Here is an 18,307-nt window from a genome sequence, read left to right on the forward strand (position 1 = left end):
TTGGTGGGCCGAGGGGGGGCTGGGTGGTCGGGTCAGAACCGTAACTGCACTGCCGGTGCTGTGGGAGGTGGGATGTCAGATGGCTGGTCCATGGCTTGCTGCCTGCTATCGTGCTCTTCCACTTAGCATGCTAATTAATCCCAACCAAAGGGCCGTGTCAGTCACCCCACGCTCCGCCAGGGACGCTCCCACTGGGCTCATCCTGCTTTAATTGAGCACGTTTTTCAGGAGCCCGCTGTCCCTGGGATTACATTAGATCCCTCTAATTCACCCAGCCTGCCACCGGCGCGGGCGGAGTGAACGCGGGAGGGAGGGAGAGAGATGAGACGTGGAGCTGGGAAATGTATAAATAAACCAAACAAACAAACAAAAAGCCAGACTGAGTGTTTATTAACACCCCTGGGATGAAAAAGGAGGTGAGTGCAGGAAATCATTAGCGCAGGAGAGTCAAACTAGGCTCGTTTGATCTCGCTGATGGAGGAGCAAATGTAATTTAGCGCGCTGCGAGTAATTTGTTTTAACAGTTAGCATGGGTTCCTTTTAATTTCATTTTGCCTTGCATCAGTCTTTCAAATTAAATATTTTTATTTTGTACAAAGCGGATCTTTGTGAGCCTCGCGGCTCAAAGTCTAGCCCTCAACAACAACTAATGTTTATTCATCTTTGCTTGTTTGCATGTGCGGTAGACAGAATCTTGACAGGAGTATGCAGCGCCGGCTTTTATTTGACTACTTTCTGTATAATGAGGCAACTCTGATGTACGCTGTGACAGCTAGCAAATCATAATAGGAGAATAACAAAGTGTTTTTGTCACTGCAACTCTAATTATTGGGAAGATAGTGCTGAAACGGCTGCATCTGTTTTGGTGTGTCACCTTATGTCTTCGTTCTACTGAAAGTTCTCGACTACGCAATCTGTTTAATTTTATGAAATCAAGAAAGCAGTTTCCCACTGAAGTAACTCAACAGTTCCCAACCAGTAATATCCACCATCCACTAAATAAATACCATACACCCAATAAGTAAACTGTCAAAGTAAATTTGCCAATGACTTGCAACTCTCAAGTCCGACTATAGGAAGTGGCCCTCCTCTTTCACATAACAGTTCACAATTTACTCCCCCGCTATCATGTTACCCCTTTTCCTATTATGCTGCGCCATGTCCCCCAGATTGCCGCGCGGGCTCTTCCCCGCTCGATGCTCTCCACTTAAGTTTATCTAGGCCTGTCAGGGTGTTGTCAGTTAATTGCTGCTATCACCCATGACACAGGAGAGGCCTTCCCCTGCTCCGGGGCCAGCTAGTCTCAGCTCAGGTGAGTGGGGAAGAGAGAGGAGTCTTATCAGGATGAGATGCCTGGGACATTGTTGCTCTGAAGCACCTTATCAGGCCCGAGTTCACATTGCGTGGAGCCTGAGCACCTGCTCTCATTGGCAGCGGAGATGGGAGATGCCCTCCTCTGGTAACAGAGAGGCAGACAGGAACGGGGTGGATCATTTCGGCGACGGGCTGCAAGCTGTGGAAACGCGGGCGGCCATCTTGGATACGCGGGACGTCTTCACTCAGACACCTGGTGCTGTGATACCAGACTGCAATGCCCCATATTTTAAAGAGATATTAGAAATATCTGCTAGTAAATCTGTTCAAAATATGCATGTATCTTGTGTTGTGAGCAATCATAATCGAGTAAGTAGATTTTTGTTTATATCATTCAGTGTTCATTCAAAGATGAATAGACAATTTCTTCATAGATTAACCCATCTCTGTTGATATAATACATATAAATATGTCAGTGTTTTATGTAAGCTCTCAAACCTTCCCAAAGGGCTGCATTTCTAGCTGCCATCTCAGGCTGATAAACAACGTGCGCTCTAATGTGAGCACACTGAGGGAACTCTGTGCTATTGCGTATCTCAGCTGTGTCCCTGGCAGAGACTGCAGGGGTTGTTAGCATTGACAGCACCGGTCTTTATGGATGAGACTTCCAGGCAGATTGTTGGCAGAGCTGGGCAGTTTCTCTCAGACTGGTGTCAGCTGGCTGCGAGCCTCACAGCCTTCTCCTCCTCCTCCACCTCGCTCTCCTTCCCATCACGGCAGACCCAGAGAAAGAGCTTTATGGAGCCCATAATGATACTTGGTGAATGTGCAGCATTGGGGCCATTGTTAACGGCGGCAGCTGCGCAGATAGCCTGGATGATGGAAAATCAGTGGGACCTCATTTTGGTTTGCCAGTATGAATATTAATGGCTCGTTTCCAGGCCATGGCTAATGATGAGGAAAATTCCCTAATAAAAACTTGATGTGATGGGCAACGACCCACGGGGTCACCGGAGACAGTCAAAGTTAATAGTGTGCCGTCAGGTGTGAGGAGTTAAGTGATTAGAGGCACAGAACCTAATCCTGATGTTTTTCCCCCCCTCAGTTATGAGTCAGTGTGGAGGGAGAGCTGGGAGGTGAGGTGAGGGGAGCGGATGAGGTTTATATCCCTTGACAACAGAGGGTTGGAGCCCGTTGTCAAGCACACATCCAACTACATGCAAACCATGCATGGCACAAGCCTGACGGGGGGTGGGAGACAGAGCTTATTTTATACATAAGGAGGAAATTGCTACATTTGTTAAATTACCTCAAGGTTATATGGTGGACTGTTTCCACATGAACAGAATGGCACCATTGTGTGTAGAATAATATTATCACATTTCACTGGTTTTAATAGGTTAGCATCTCGGGGGTGAGTACAAGGCAAAATGTCTTTTCCATAGGCTTGAAATGATTTCTGCTTCCATCTTCTACAGTAAGTTGTGCAGAATTCTCTGGTCATAACATTTGCCCATTTCCCTCACAGCTCTTGTTCAGAAACGTAGTTTGTCTATACAGTGTACAGTGTATTCTACTGCTCGAGGAGCATTCCACACAGTACAGAATTGATTATTTGTATGGCTAGATTGCTGTAATGAAGATGCCAAATCGCATCAATTCCAATGTCTGGCATGTGGGGTAATTAAAATGCACACCAAGTGGACCTGCCTCGGGGGAGTCGCCATAATGGTGCAAACAATGCAATTTTATGTATGTAATTATCTGAAAATCCTTCCATTAATCTTTGATTAATCCAGCATCTGCTTTGTGCCTCAGCCCCCCTTTGGCTTATGGAAACAGAGTGCAGAACTGGGGTGAGGTGAGGTGTGCGTTTGTGGGTGTATGTGCATTCGCCCACACTTGTGTGCTGCAGCTGTGTCTTGTGCTTTTCCATTTCTATCAGATAACCAGTAAATGCTTCCCACCTCCAGGCGCCCTGGAGCCTCGCCTGTAGCTGGTAGAACCACGTTGAGATGCTTCTCGAATCAGAGATATTGAACTTGGTGCTTGTGTAACAAATGGATTTTTAAGAAAGCAAAGTGCTGCACCTTTCTTTTCCTCCTCCCCCAGCCCTTGTCAGGTGTGTATGTGTGTGTATGTGTTAGGTGGGTGGGGCTGATCAACAGAGAGCTTTGTCCTGCGGCAACATCTGTTTGTGCCAAGCACCAGTTCAGGATTACACTGGCACATGTCTCAAGGAGGGCAGCTTCACTGATGGGTTAAATTAAATGTCTTCCTCTACTCATACATAAAGTAACATACACATACACCTCCCATCCGCCCTCTGAGCACATCTTTTTATCCCAGGCACCCAAAAGTGCGTGCATGTGTGTGTCTATCAAACAGTATTCTTTTCCACTTCTGAGCTCACGCCTCAGAATGGAGTCCCTTTACAGACATTACTGAGCCAGCTCTCTAATTTGATATTATTGGTGTTGTTATAATGTAAACCATTAGAGATTTTAACAGTATGGAAATAATAATAAAAAGAGTCAGGTCTAGAAAGTTCTCCCTCTCAAATATTCTTTCAATAAGTCTGGGCAGAGTCCAATGAAATAAAACATAAAAAGAATGCACTCCAGAGTATTGAAACCAGAGGTCATAGACTATAAAGTTCTTATTATTTTATGGAAGGCTTCGTTTTTCTGCCCTTCTCCCCCCATCCCTCCTCGAGCTCCTCTATCCCGGTGACTGGAATCCAGAGTTTGCGGTCAAATTGAATGTCGTCTGGATAAAGTTTTACATTTGAAGGGAAATTGCATTCAGATGTTGGCCTGCTGCATTTGGCCCATGCTGGTCATGTGGATCAGGCCCGGTTATATTAGTCCAGACAGAAGTCTGGTCCTCCCTGACGGGACATACTTGGCTGCTGAAAGAGGCATTTGCCTTATGTCACTATATAGACTGTCTCAAGTGCTCAAGCTGCACTTTTTTCCTGTGATTTCTTTGAGGCTTTTTTTTCCCCCAACCATACTTTTATACGACAGTTCGACATCAAGCAGATGCTGTGGAAATTAGATGTTCGATGTCATCGCCACAGAAACCCTGCTTATTTTAATGATCTCTCCCAGTCGGACATGTCATGTTGAATTTCCTCCCACTCGCTGAACTTTTAGGTGTTTTTGCAAAGCTGTCTTTTAAAGATACCTTCTTTGTGAAATATGATGTTTTTTCTGGATTTAGAATTGAATTAAAGTAAACTCAGAGGTTGTTTGAGGTTGACTCCAATATGAACCCACTTAAGCTCAGTGTATGTTTGGTCCTCTTCATTTAGGCTCGGTATGAATCTAGTTGAGTCAGCCTGTAGCAGCAGTTGACCCTGTCTAAGGAGAAGGGGGCTTATAACAGGAGGAGGTCTTAATCCGGGGCAGATCATCATTAATACCATAATTCGCAGTGGGGGACAGCGCTGCATGAAGCAGGTGATTGAGCTTAGCAGTCATGTTGATGTTTCTGGCACCGCTCGTCGCACTGGAGCACATCCGATCAGCAAAATGGACGGCCCACGTTCACGCTGCCAACAATTGTTGAGATGAAATAAAACATCCCTTTTATTTTATTCCCATTTTTATCTCTGCAAAAGTCACAATCTGATGTACAGATCTTGCCATCAGTTTCTTTTTCTCTCTCTGTTTTGTAAGAAACTAATTTGTGAGCGTATTGTGACGGAGCCTGCTGCTCCGGCTCTGTGTGCCAGACAGGTGCTGTGTAGCAAACCCCGAGCTCATCAGTCTCCTCCTGCCCGGGTCTATTTGTTGTTCCTCAATTCACAGTGGCGGGACTGGCAGACTGTGTAATGTGTGGGTGGGAGAGAGAGAGAGAGAGGGAGAGATAGGAGAGGGGGAGGGGGGTGTGGGGGATTTGAGAATGAGTATGGCACACATCCCCATCTCGCCATCCTGGTCTTCCTCTATTCCCCATGAATAACGCGGCACAGCCCCGGCCCAGCGGCAGGCCCGGCACGCCGCCATATCAAGCCGCGGTGCAGGAGGAGGCGCGCAGCTTGGCGAGCCTGGCCTCAGCCGCATCCGAGCCCCCGCGCAAAACCCCCCCTCCCTCCCCCGGCCCACCCCCAACCTGCGGAGAGGAGCGCTGGGCTCCATGATGGCAATCAAGGCTTGATTTGCCAACACATTTCCAATGATTAAAATGTAATTAGCACAAGCGAGCACCTCCTCCCCAGCTAATTTCCACGCACGCTGTGACAGGCAGGCGGTCGGCGGCGCCCAGGCCCCAGCAGCAGATGGAGGAGGATGCAGCGGGAGGGGAGAAAACCATTTTGCCATGTGACTGTTTGCATCAGAAAACCATCAGGACGCGCAGCTATATCCGGAAGGAGGGGGGGGGGGGGGGAGTGAGGAGCCCTCGACGACAGCACATCAAATTGGCACCGTCAGAGCTGACCCTGGCAATGGCTGCCATCCTTCATGCTGTCTCTCCAGCTTCGAGGCATGCAGGCAGCTTGGCCCCCCTCCCTGGGCTTTAACCCCTTCAGCCGTCCTGCAGGACAACCTGGCTCTGGCTGATAAACAGCCACCGTCCTCCTCCGGTGCGACGGGGCCCTTTAATGAAGCCCATATCAGCCATAATTAATTCTGGGGTCATGGATAGCGACCAGCATAACCTGAGGCTAATGTCACTCATGGGGACGGCGATACGCATCCACCGCCGTTCCAGACTTAAGAAGCTGGCATTTAAAAGAATATTAGATCAGAGGCAACTTGTAACATTGGAGACAGGGGATTGGAAATTATAATAAGCCTGTTAAACCCACCCTGTTTGCCTTCAGAATTATCGTTTATGCATGCCATTTTTTTCTTGATTGACTTAACATCTGTTAGTATTTGTGGAGCAGTGGATTTCCAGAACTGCAGAGTTAGGTTATGTTGGAAAAGGGAACATGGCATACTTGTCTTGCACGCATCCTTGTGTGATGTGGTTACCTCTTTAGCACAAACATTTTTCTGCGGGTAGCTTTGGCAGGAGCTATTGGTGAACCCTGCTGCTACAGACGATAGCATAGCTGCATCATTTAGCATTCGGCCCATGGCTCCTTATGTTCCCCATCTATTGGGCCAATATTGCTCTCAGCTGGAGAGGATTTAGGACAAGAATAATTTACTCCTACTTTCAGACCAATATAAACAAAAGCCTCGATGCTTGGACAGAGCGTAGGGAAATTTGTAAGAGCACTCAGCCAAAAGGGAGGCCCGGGTGAGAGCAGCGGGGCAATCAGAAGTGCTCCGGATACAGGCCAACATCAACAGCTCTTAGAGCTGAGGCTAATGTTTGACATTCCTGTGTTACTTAAGCTAAACACTGGGGTCTAGCTGTACAGTATAATGCTGGGCCTGTGTAAATAGCAGTGGGCCTGGGTAGAGTATCACTTTTCTTTGTCAGCCCCCTCCCAGGACTAATGGTTTCCTTATTCTACATGACTGCTGCTTTAAATAAGACCCATTTCCTACCTCGGCCTGTCAGAGAGCTGACTTCCCTGATCTCAATGGCACCATTGTTGTTGTTTTTTTTTCTCTCTTAAATATTAATATGTTCATTTTTGTCAGTCGTTTCAAACTTCTGACACATTTCTTTTCATTAGACATAGCCTCCAAGGGTTGGGTATAAAGTATTTTTGACATTACAGTTACCCATAGCTCTGTAGGCCTATTCATACTCACCCAGCAGTAGCTATTCATATTACCCATGATCATAGCAATAAGTGAATTTCTGAGCTCATGCTCACCTCATAAAACAATAACATACCCTAGTTATTAATGATTAGGCCTACCAATCATACACAGCACTTCCAACCGCCAAGTGCAAAACCAAGGCCAAGGCTTTCTGGCTTGACAGTATCCAGCTTTCCCTCTCTGCCTCTGTTTCTAATGTACGAGTCAGTAAATAGAAAGTACAAGGAGAGAACATTCCAGATTTGCAATGATTCTTCTTCCCCGCCTCAGGTTGCTTTATGCATGAGGCTGAGCATTAGTTCACTATGATCACTTATCAGTGAGTGACAGCTCTGACTTGTTTGTATGCCTGAGATGTGTTTTTATCTTTTTAGCGTTATCATTATTTGTTGCCTTTTGCTCCGTGTTCGAGCAGCGGTTGTGAGGGAGCTTTGGCGTGTGCGCTGTAAGGACGTTCAAATTGCCTGCCCTTGCCTGTCAGGCTTGATCTCGGGATTTTTTACTTTGCTCATTATAAAGGTATTTCCATTTTATTAAGTTTTCCCTTTTTTCCACCCTTTGTAGCTCTGGGAAATTTGCATACCTCTATTCTCGGAGAAAAAAAAGTAATGACAGCAATTTCTTTTCTTTTCTCTCCCCCACTAGCCGTGTGAGTGCTTCGTTTAGTGGCACCTGCGAAAGCGACAGGCGCAGGGATGAGAAGTGAAAGAGAGCAGTTGATTAAATCATCATCAAGTCGCAGCGCAGAAAGTCAATTCTGCTCGCCGTCTACAATGATATCCTTTTATCTTAAAGTAATGAGCTATGGCACTTTTGCATCGGGTAATACGATGAGTTCCATTAGCATGTTCCATTTGCTTCACAAGCAAGGGCAAGTCATTCCAGCCGGCTTCTATCTTGGCAATCAAAGCAATTGGCTGCACAGTCAGGGAACAGGGAAGAGGCGGGAGAGAAAAAAAAAAATGGAACAAGAGAAAGAAAGGCTGGTAGTGTTTTTTATGGATCACAACACAGTGGAAGAATCTAAAATGTCGACCATTATTTGAACCCCTTGCATGCCTGCGTTCCTGTGTGTGTAGTGTGCACAGGCAGAGAAGCAGCTAATGAGTGCTTGGTCGCATTACTCTTGTCACAGTCTGAGGGGCCTGAATACATGGAAGCAGTTGAGACGGCTAATACAGCTCATCAGATCCTGTCTGCTGCTGCATTAGTCCTGTGTGGGAGGCTGCAAGAGAGAGTGATACATGGGCAGACAAGCCTATTTATCCACATGCTGGAATAAATGTGCATAAATGTACACAGTGTGCAGCTTTTGTATTACACCGACAGTCACGTGTAATCAGAATCTGCACTCTTCTTCCATTACCCTTACTTATTCTTCCAGCTGACAGTCTATATATGGCTGCTGGCTCTCTGCACACTGTATTAAACCGGGGGTGGAACGTTGGGGGTGGGGGAGAGAGAGAGAGTGAGAGAGAGAGAGAGAGAGCGGGGGAGCGTCTGAGGAGTGTTTGCCCAGTGCGTTTATTGCCTCTGCATAATTTATGAGCTGCTGGAGCTGACCATCATGGCAGTGTGCCGCGGGCGGCCCCTGGGGCCGTGTGGGACAGGCCTGTAAATTGGATGCTGTGCTCCTGCTGAGCTCGCAAGGCCCCTCTTTACCGTCCAGCCCGAGGAACAGACCAGCCACGAGCCCAGCCTGCTTCCTTTGAGCTCTGCAGGGCCCCGGATCAGCAAAAACCAAGAAATAGAAACGAAAGAGAGCGAGAGGAAAAAAAAAAAAAGAGTCTGGGGCCTTCTGTCGCCCACTCCCAGGGCTGTCAATCACTTCACACTGGCAGAAAGCTCAACCCCCTCCCTGCTTTAATCGACACCCGCCACCACCACCCCACCCCACCCCACCCCACCCCACACACACACACACACACACACCCTGCACCAACCCCTGCCCATATTCCCCCCCAGTGCCTTCTTCATTACCGACTCCAATGCTTCTCCGCACCTCAGCCATATGCACAACTTCGAGGGCCGCCAGTCACCCAGCATCACACTAATTAGTTGATAAAGAATTAAGTGGACCTTGAAATTGAAATTGGAAAGAAAAAATGAAATCCAACCACTTTTTTCCTCCCTCCGTCACAAAGTTCCCTTCCTCTTCTTGTCATTTCTCCATCCTCAGCCTCAAGCAGGAGCACACATCATGGAATTATAATTCTAGTGGCAGTTAGTGTTTTGAGATTCCAGCTCCTGCTGAATTTTCACATAGTTTTCAATGTTAACAAGGGCACGGCTGCTTATGTGCAATTTGCTCTCGCCTTTGTTTCACATTGCACTGCTTGTCTCAGCTAATGAAGTGATCTGATGACATTGAGGCGCTGAATATGAAGGCAAAACTAATCTGTGTTCAGTTCCCTATTAAAGAGCTGATAAGATTTGTCATTTGAAAAGGTAAATTAGATTATGACGCTCGCATGCATGGGAATCAAATCCAATCCACAGAAGGGACAGTTATACAACGAGGCTGTGGTCAGATGATTCTAACCATGACTCTCTCTCCTCTCTTGCAGTGTGACAGCGAGAGTGACCAAGAAGACAAGGTAAGACTCTATCATTTAGTTTCCTCCTATACTGTTAACCATGCATTAGAGAAAAAGTGGATCCTTTCCAAGTATCTCTTATCGACGTGGTTTCAATAAGATTCAAATATTAGACTTTCTTTAAGAGTGCGAATTTGATGTAATTAGAATTAAACATCCTGTTAATAACTATGAGAAAGGCTTAATTAGCTGCGCATTAATTATAAATGACTTAATGATGTGCAAAATCTAAATCGAACTGTTCTGGCTTTTTAGGATTGAGATTACATTTAAATGAGACTGCTATGGCAGCGAGTGCTGAGGGTATAGGCTTTTTCTGGTTAAAGCCCAACAGTGGTGTATCTACAGTATGGAGTAATACATATACACTGCAAAGCTGTGGATACCTCAGAACTAACTTGAACACCTTTGTTTTTGTAGCTGATGTGATTACATCTGAATTTTACCCTACTTCATCATCACCTCATTTCTGGTACACTCTTAGACTAATTACAAACAACACAACCCTCTATAATTACGTTCTTTATTGCTTATTTCTACTCCTATAATCTCCTGTGTCTATGAAACATCAACAATACCTCCTACTGTCATGAGCCATGGCATCTCAGTGTGGCAGAACACCATCTTTTACTTTAGGTAGGTGTTCACATGGTTTCAGCGTACTCACAGATTCTCAGAGCGGCCATATTACCCAATGACTTCTAACTAGAGATCTAGATCCACTCTAATGATTTAGTAATGCCATTTGCTTGTGGTGTTTAGACTGTGCAGCAAATTGAGTCATTACTCAGTGTTGTCGATTTAAATTGCTCCTGTCTCGGTGGCAATTCCTTTTTGTTTCAGGGAGAGAGAGAGAGCATGGTAAGCTGTAATCCCCCCCAGCGACTGTATTAATTCACCCTGGCTCACGTTACGCTCCTGATGAACAGCGCCGACTACACCTTCCTGTCATTGATTAATTGTGTGTTAAAGTAACAGAGGAGTGAATTAGTAAATAGGGGACCCCTATGACAGGGGCTGACTCGCGCGTTCTTCCTCTGTGTTAGGGAGTAATTGGAGCTTCCACTCAACACTGTTAACCCCCCCACCCCCCACCCCCCCCACCCCCAGTCCCAGTCACCTCTGCCACTATCTGTTCCTGCCAGGCGCCAGGCACGCTACGCCCACTGCCACCGTTGTCATTTGCATTCTGCGGATGATGCGGTCTACTTTACAACACCACAGCAGAGAAGGAGGCGGGAGAGCAGAGTCGTTTTAACGGGTCAAATGTATTCAGATGAGGACAAACGTGGCTTATTTAGTTTCCCTTCAAAAGCAGGAAATGGAAAAAGTGTTCCCGGGAGAAATCACGTTCTGCCTGGTGTAGAAGGCCTCTGCCGTGTCGACGGGAGCTGCCAGGCTCTGATAAGAGACAGCTATTCGCATCTCGGGTTGTTATGTGTGCAGTCTGTGCCTGTGCGTGTGTGTGTGTGTGTGTGTGTCAGAAAGACAGCCGATGCTGTCAGAGCGGTTGCTCATTACAAAGTGACCTGTAGGATGGGCCCTCTCCAACATGACATGTTAATGGCATGCTGGGAGACAGGCAGGAGGCAGGCCCACTGCAGCCACTAGTCACATCACACCAGTATTATTAGCTCTATCTGTGTTGTCATTAGCATCTCTGCTAAGGCCCCATTACCAATGTTCCTCCCTTCTCTCCGCCAGCATCCAGCAGTCCTGTCAGAGCTCAGATAATAAGAGGGGCAATGTGTATACTTGTGCTTCTTTAAAGGTCTGCACTATATTAACATATGGCTGTAGTAAAGAAATACTATGCATGTGTTGAATATTTAATAATTGAATGTAGTTGATTGAATCGTGGAGTGTGTGCGTGATTGCGTGATTATGTCTGCTCCTTGACTTCGCCAGTATCCACAGAAACTGCAGTTCTGTATTTTTTGTGACACTGTGTAATGGCTCATCTCGTTCTCATTATCTCGCATGTGTTGAATGGGATGGTTCGCCTTCTTTTCATCCTGCACTTGGTGCTAGCTCCAGGGACCATGTGGTCTCTAAATTGGCAGCGGGATGCGAGCGAAAAACACCAGCTGAGGGGCCAAAAGCCTCTTCTCAAAGCTTTGGCTGGCCACGATGTCCAGTTCTGTCTGTGGCTATCGCATAGCTTGGCCCCAGTTCCACTGCTGAAAAGCAGACAGTCAGCGAATTGTGTCATTGCACTCTTCCTCCCCTCTCTGTCCCTCGGTGGAGGACCCAGGCAAGATCAGGTGGTTCTTTTTATTAGGGGTAGGCATTTGGAGCAGCTTGAGTCCAATTGTGACGCTCCTTATTACTGGCAGGAATGCACATAGGGAAGGGCTCCATAGCCTAAGGTGCCTTTCATGTGCATCCGCCAAAGCCCCAACAACATTGCCCCGCTTCATGGTGTAGTTAACGCCAACAGGTTTTCCACCATCTGAGACCGTTTAGGGGGGCTGATGAGGGTAAAGTGAATGTGAAATGGCTGCAGTCTTTTACCGTTAATGTGCACATGTTTATGTATGGGCTTGTACCATCTTTCAGCTCGGAAAAATCTCTCTCAATCCCCTTGGGAAAATGAGATTGCACATGTACAATGTTTTTTTTTAATATATATATATATATTCCTGTACTTTCAATGCACCCTGCCTTTTATGAAGGTTTTCTCTAAAAATGTTTGCATTGAAACATTCATTCCATAAAGTTAATCTTCCAGATTAGAGGCTTTCTTAATGGCGATTGAACGTCTCTGTTCTGTGCCTCGTCTGTGGTCTTTGTGATATTGTCAAGAGCGCCCAGACACTCATTCTGTCCAGGCTTGCTAATACTTAAGTGATTTTTGCCAGTAAGTGGTACCTTGAAACTGCCAGTCAAATCTTTTTATATGAATATCTGCCAGCACTCAAGTGCTTTTTCAAGCTTTAACTGTGCACAGATTGGACTACTTAGCCCTTTTGTGAAGACAATGACTCCTTGCTATAATCTACAGGACTTTATCATTTCATAGCCCTTTTATTTCTCTTCCACTTTCCCTCGCCTCTGAGCCTTTTTTATAGAGACCACACCTTTCCTAAGTATTATTTACTCGCTCTATCAGCAGCCACAAGCTGTAAATGCCATTTTGAAAATGCTTTGTGTCTTATTAATGGCCATGCAAGGGAGTGCTGTAATTTGCTGTGCTTTGCTCTTATTGGAGGCGAGGGATCTAAGTGGGTGCTTTAGAGCAGCCGAGAGAACCTGTTTGTCCTTGACATAAAATAAAGATCTGAACTGGTAATATATTTGCTGTTTCTCTTCCTTTATTGTTTTGCTGTGTTTGCCCTCAGGCAATTACAGCAGAGGAGTCGTGTTTCTCAATCACTCGGCAGCACTGTACATAAAACCATTTTATATCCCCCCCCCCCCCCCCCCCCCCCCCCGGAACCCTCCCCCTTTCCACCGCAGTGGGAAGGATGAGTAATAAAAAGGAGAGAGCGACTTGTCAGCGTTAAAAGATTATGTGTTTTGCCCCCTCCAAAGGAAGAGAGTAGTGTTTACAGGCTTGAGTGGGTGCTTGCTAGGCCGAGGCTGAGGCTGATTGCACTAGAGTACCCTGTCAGCCAGTGATTTGTCATGTACTTTATCATCCTTGTCACTCCGCAGAGCGTTGTCATAGGTAACGTACTGCCTGCCCCCTCCCCCCTCTGTGCTTTGTACCCAGTCGGTGTAGGAAATTTGTATTTACTTTGGGGGAGTGTAATTTGTTCCTCATGGATAATATGACCCTTAGCGGAGCCGGATCACGGGTTAGTTGAAGTGATATTTTCCGGTAATGGTAGTCGTACATCATGGCTGTCAGGCCGGGTTAGGAGGCGAGCACATTACAGCTCCATTTTAGCACTGCAGGCATCTGGGATTATTTTCCATAACCAAGTATGACATGACCGCTCTGCAGAGTGCATTAAATTTTTACTAGCTTTTCTCCCTCCCCCGGCAACTTCTGTGGCTTTTCCCCCGGTCTGGGTCTCGGGGCTGCCACAGTGATGGATACCCCCGGAGTCCCAGCAGCCCTGGCCAAGGTTAGCGGGTGTCACAGACCTACACCGCTCCCCTCCATCCCATAACCGGCAAATCCCCGCTCCCTCTGAGGCGCACACACCGGCCCCACGGCGTCACCGCAGCAGCCCGCCTCGCGCCTCCACTCGCCTCTGCACACACACACACACACACACACACACAACAGACACAGACACGCAAACAAAGAGACAGAGAAGAGGAACAAGCGTTTATTCCCCTTTAACAAGAGGCCATGAAATGAGTTACTGTGGATGTGAGGAGTACAGAAATGATTGCACCTTGACATTTGTCTGCCCCCCCCCCCGAGCAATTTTAACCGAAGACAAAGAATCAGAAAAGCGTCGCCGACGGACAGATAGACGGAAATTCAGACACTAAACACCGCCTCACCCCTCCCTCCTTCCTTTCCTCCCTCACTTCTATGAATAGAGATTGTCCTCAGACATGGCAGCGCTATGAAAACACAGCAGCGAAGGCAAACAGCAGCTCTGGAGTTGTCGATTTTTTTCTTTTCTCTTCTTTTCTTTTCTTTGCTTTTCTATTCTTTTCTTTCTCCCCCCCCCCCCCCCCCACCACCACCACCACCACCTTTCGCTTCCCCTCTCCTTGGCAGCAAGGTCAGCAGTGTAAATGCCACCTCTTGCCATTGACAAATGGTCACCCCCCTGTCTGGTAATCAGTGGGGTCTCGGAGGTGGGCGAGCAGGCGGAGCTCATTAGGGCGCCACAGATGAGAAATTAATGTGGAGATTCCAGGCCTGGCAGAGAGCCGTGCTGATGGGCCCTGGGTGGGGGTGGGGGGGTGGAGGGCGGTAGGGGGTGGATGGATGGACCCTGTCTGATGGATGACCGGGTCAGCAGGCAGCAACACTCCCCAGACACACACACACACACACACACACACATGCCTGTCCTCCCCCCTCGTAGCCTCCCCCTCTCCCTCCCTACTCCCTCCCTTCCCAGCCTCCCTTGTACTGCCCCCCCACCCACTCCCCCACAACCACCACCCACCCTACCCTCCTCCTCTCCGCCCAGCAGTACAGTAATGACACTGCGGAGCGTTAAGCCACGAGAGAGGAGAAGGTCAGAGGAGAGACATTTCACCCCCCTGACTGACACACTGGTAATTAAATGGAAGCAGCCTAATTGACACAAATCCTGCATCCCCCTTTTTTTTTTTTCTCCTGGAATATGACGGTGACAGGGGGTGAAACCGTCAGTGAAACTTGCGAAAGCTTATTTTGAGATGTTTTAAGTGAAATTTGCTCAAAGCATGGGCAGATAATTTTGTTTTCAGTTGTTCTGTGCAATGAAGTTGTCTTCAAACAGGCTTCTCGTGTCAAGCTGTAATTCTTGTTTCGTGATTATTTGGTGGAAGTCTTCTAATCATAAAACAGGCAAAATGTCAGGCGAAAAACAGCTAAATTATCTGCCAATGCAGTGAGATGATTTCACTGTGTCTATCTTAAAATAAGTACTCACATGGCAGCTGACATCATGAGGTCACATAATAGATTATCAAAACATTGTGGGATAAAAAGACATTTCAGCACATAGCGAGGTAAAACTGCACCAAAACATGAGCAACTATATAAGCTTGACAAATCTTCAAGAGTTCAAAACAGAAACAAAAACAACCAGTTGACAAGCTCGTGTTGTTTTTGCAGCGTAGCCACAGACTGGATGAGCTGCGGCGGCGAGCCGAGTGTCAGCAGGCTGCCTCGCCTCCGGGGCTCTGACCCTCCTCCATCCTCCTCTCCAGTCACTGTGACCCATTTACAGTAGCTGGCTCCAGAGCCTGTCCCCCACGGTCCTCAACACCCCCCCCGCACCCCCTTCCCCTCCCCCATTGTCCCAGCAGGTAAATCCTCATTCTGTCACAGCACATCTCCGTTCGCTAACACTCAGGGTCTTCAGATGTGGACAAGAATCAACACGTCATTACTGTGGCCTCGGCACTCTCCACTCTCCTCTAAGCGTTTATGATTCATATCATCAGAATCGTATTGGGAAAATGAAATGGGCCTTCCACGCATCCAGAGGAAGGTTTAACAGGGTTCCCATAGGTCTTGAAAATCCTTGAAAGTTTGTGGATTTGAAAAAACAATAAAATAAGGCTTTAAAAGCTTTTGAAAATGAGTGAATGGCCTTGAAAAGGATTTTTTTTCTTAAATCATCAATATGCCTCAGCTCTCTGGACCACTCTCCTTCACATCCTGAGGAAAACCGTATGATGGATATTTGTGTTGATATAGTAGCAGTTTGAAAATGTCTTGTCTTTCCCCAAAACAGACCAATGTTATCTCCTTGAATTTCACCAAAGACCCCACTTTCACCAGCAACACACCCAACCCCATCCTTTGATGTGAGAGCCCCCCCCCCCCTTCCCTCCCCCTCTTATAAATCCAATTCCATGTATCCAGAGGCCCAGTTTCTGTCAATTGATTGACAGACAGATTGCACACACACAGATGGTGAAAATATACAGAGGAACATTGGCATGGATGGATAATCTTTTTTTTTTTTTTTCATTTAATTCTTACACCAGTTTACATGAGAAGCTGAATTGCCTCTGACTATTTGCATAATCATATATTATTGGCAATCAATATGCATGCAAAAACGGTGCAAATCTGATAAGGCATCTCCAGTTTAAAAGGCAGCCTGGAGCTCTGCATTTATCAGGCTCGTCTAAATTAATAGGGGACCTTTCCCAGACGCTTTAGGAATTCGTAAGCTGCGATTCTGGTGCGTGTCTGTTTAATATTTGCTCCCTGGTCAGAGGAAGCCGACTTCTTAGGAAAGCTGTGGTTGAAAAATGAGAAGGATGTTGATGCTGTTGATGATGACGCATCAGTACCATGGCTGATTCAGAAATGTGCAGACAACCAAATAAACTCCTATTCACAACCAGGTGGATGCACTCTAAAACACATATTATTTTTGCCTCCATAGAGGGTATTTCTTCTTTCAGAGACAAACCAAATAACCCGCTGATGCTTTCTAATAGCCTTCAGCATGCAGTTTTGGTCTCAAAAGTGGGGATTGCAGTAGGTTTGACTCCTACCTTGAGACGTGATATTATACAAGCCCCAGTGTTTTTCACTTGCCTCTAGAGCGCTCAACCTCACCATTCATTTATAGCCAACAATAAAAGGTAATAATGCACATGTTTGAATAGGACAAGGTTGCCAAGTCCTTGAAATTGAATGGGAAGAAAAAAACAGTCGCTGCAGTGAATCATGTTTCAAAGGCAATGATTCAATTCCCAACGCAAGCTGAGAACACAGGGAATGGAAAATAATTCAATCAGCAACAAAAACCATAAATACGCCGTTTGACTGAGATGTTCACTCCCGTGGAAAGAAAAAGCCATTTCCATCTTTCCTGACCTGGAAAAGAAAAATGTCCCAGGCAAATTGTGTACATATATCACAGACTTTATGAGATTGGCCACATACAGAGAGGTTTTGCTGTGGAAACAAAACCAAAGCGAGGGAAATATTAAGTACAGTATATATACAGGATAAGTATGTGCATAAAGCGGCAGATTTTATCCACTATTGAAATTGCATACACACAATACAGCAACCAATCTACGTACGTGCAGGGAGACTCCCTGTATCAATAAAATATAGATGGCATGGGGTATTACTCTTGGTAACTGATTGAACTATTGCAGTAGCCATCTGCTAAGCACATCGTTAGCTCTCCCCACATTTCACATAATGTCACTAATGTTATTTTAACAACACTGCCTGAAATTGGTCCCAGCTCAATGCCAAAAATAACACCTACGCTGCCAAACATCTCCAGTCAAACTAAATGGCATTAATTTTTAATAACATTGACCCATGTGATAACGAACTTACTCCATATGGTGCCATTTGTCAGGTGTAATGACGGTAACAAAACGGAGGAGTGCTGAGTGGAACAGTGTGCTGCGGCGTGCTGCGTATGTAGAACCTTGTGGGTCATGTTAGGCCGGTGGATTTGTGGCCGATCAAGAGTGAGCAGTGCCCCGGCTCCTCAGGTGTCTGTCCTCATCTCTATTTATGAGGCAGTGTTGCCAGTTACCGGTCTTTAATAATGCATGCAGTCAGACCTTGGGTTCAAACCGGTGTCTCTGGAAGCGGGCTCCTTATGAAAAAAAAACCTGTTGTTGTTATGCAGGAGCCCCTCTCAGTGCCTATCTCGTTTCTCTCTCTTCATCCCTCACTGTCCCTCTCGCTCTATCTACCCCCTCTCCCTGCTGAGAGTGAGTTCTCCGACACGCCAAGGTTAAACTTTCTCGCTGCGCTCGGCGGATGTCAGTCAAGGCCCGGCTCACCTGCACATAAGCCCCCCCAGCGACTGGGCCAGTCACTTGCACACAAACCCTCTGCCCCCTCATTGCCCTTTTGTCAAGCCAATGATTTCTGCAGGCAGCTCGCTTCAGAATTGACTGGCTCCCGGCTTTTTCTCTTCCTCCTCTCCACAGCAGCCTCAGCTCACCTACAGAAAATGGCTTTATCCCCGCAGCCAAGGCAGCATTTCTCCAGCAGCTTTTTGTGTGTCCAATGGCGAAGGCGAAGCTAATTCATCAAACCTCTGG

General features: G+C 46.7%; 1 protein-coding gene across 1 annotated transcript in view; it reads left to right on the forward strand.

Moving 5' to 3' along the window:
• Positions 1–18,307, forward strand: part of auts2a (activator of transcription and developmental regulator AUTS2 a) — a 303,676-nt gene that overhangs the window by 193,858 nt on the left and 91,511 nt on the right. The window contains exon 4 of the mRNA XM_071898324.2: positions 9,614–9,643. Within this exon, the coding sequence (XP_071754425.2) occupies positions 9,614–9,643 (30 nt within the window). The remainder of the gene's footprint in view (positions 1–9,613; positions 9,644–18,307) is intronic.

The sequence above is a fragment of the Centroberyx gerrardi genome, chromosome 11, assembly GCF_048128805.1.
Source record: "Centroberyx gerrardi isolate f3 chromosome 11, fCenGer3.hap1.cur.20231027, whole genome shotgun sequence".
In the NCBI taxonomy this organism is placed as follows: Eukaryota; Metazoa; Chordata; class Actinopteri; order Beryciformes; family Berycidae; genus Centroberyx; species Centroberyx gerrardi.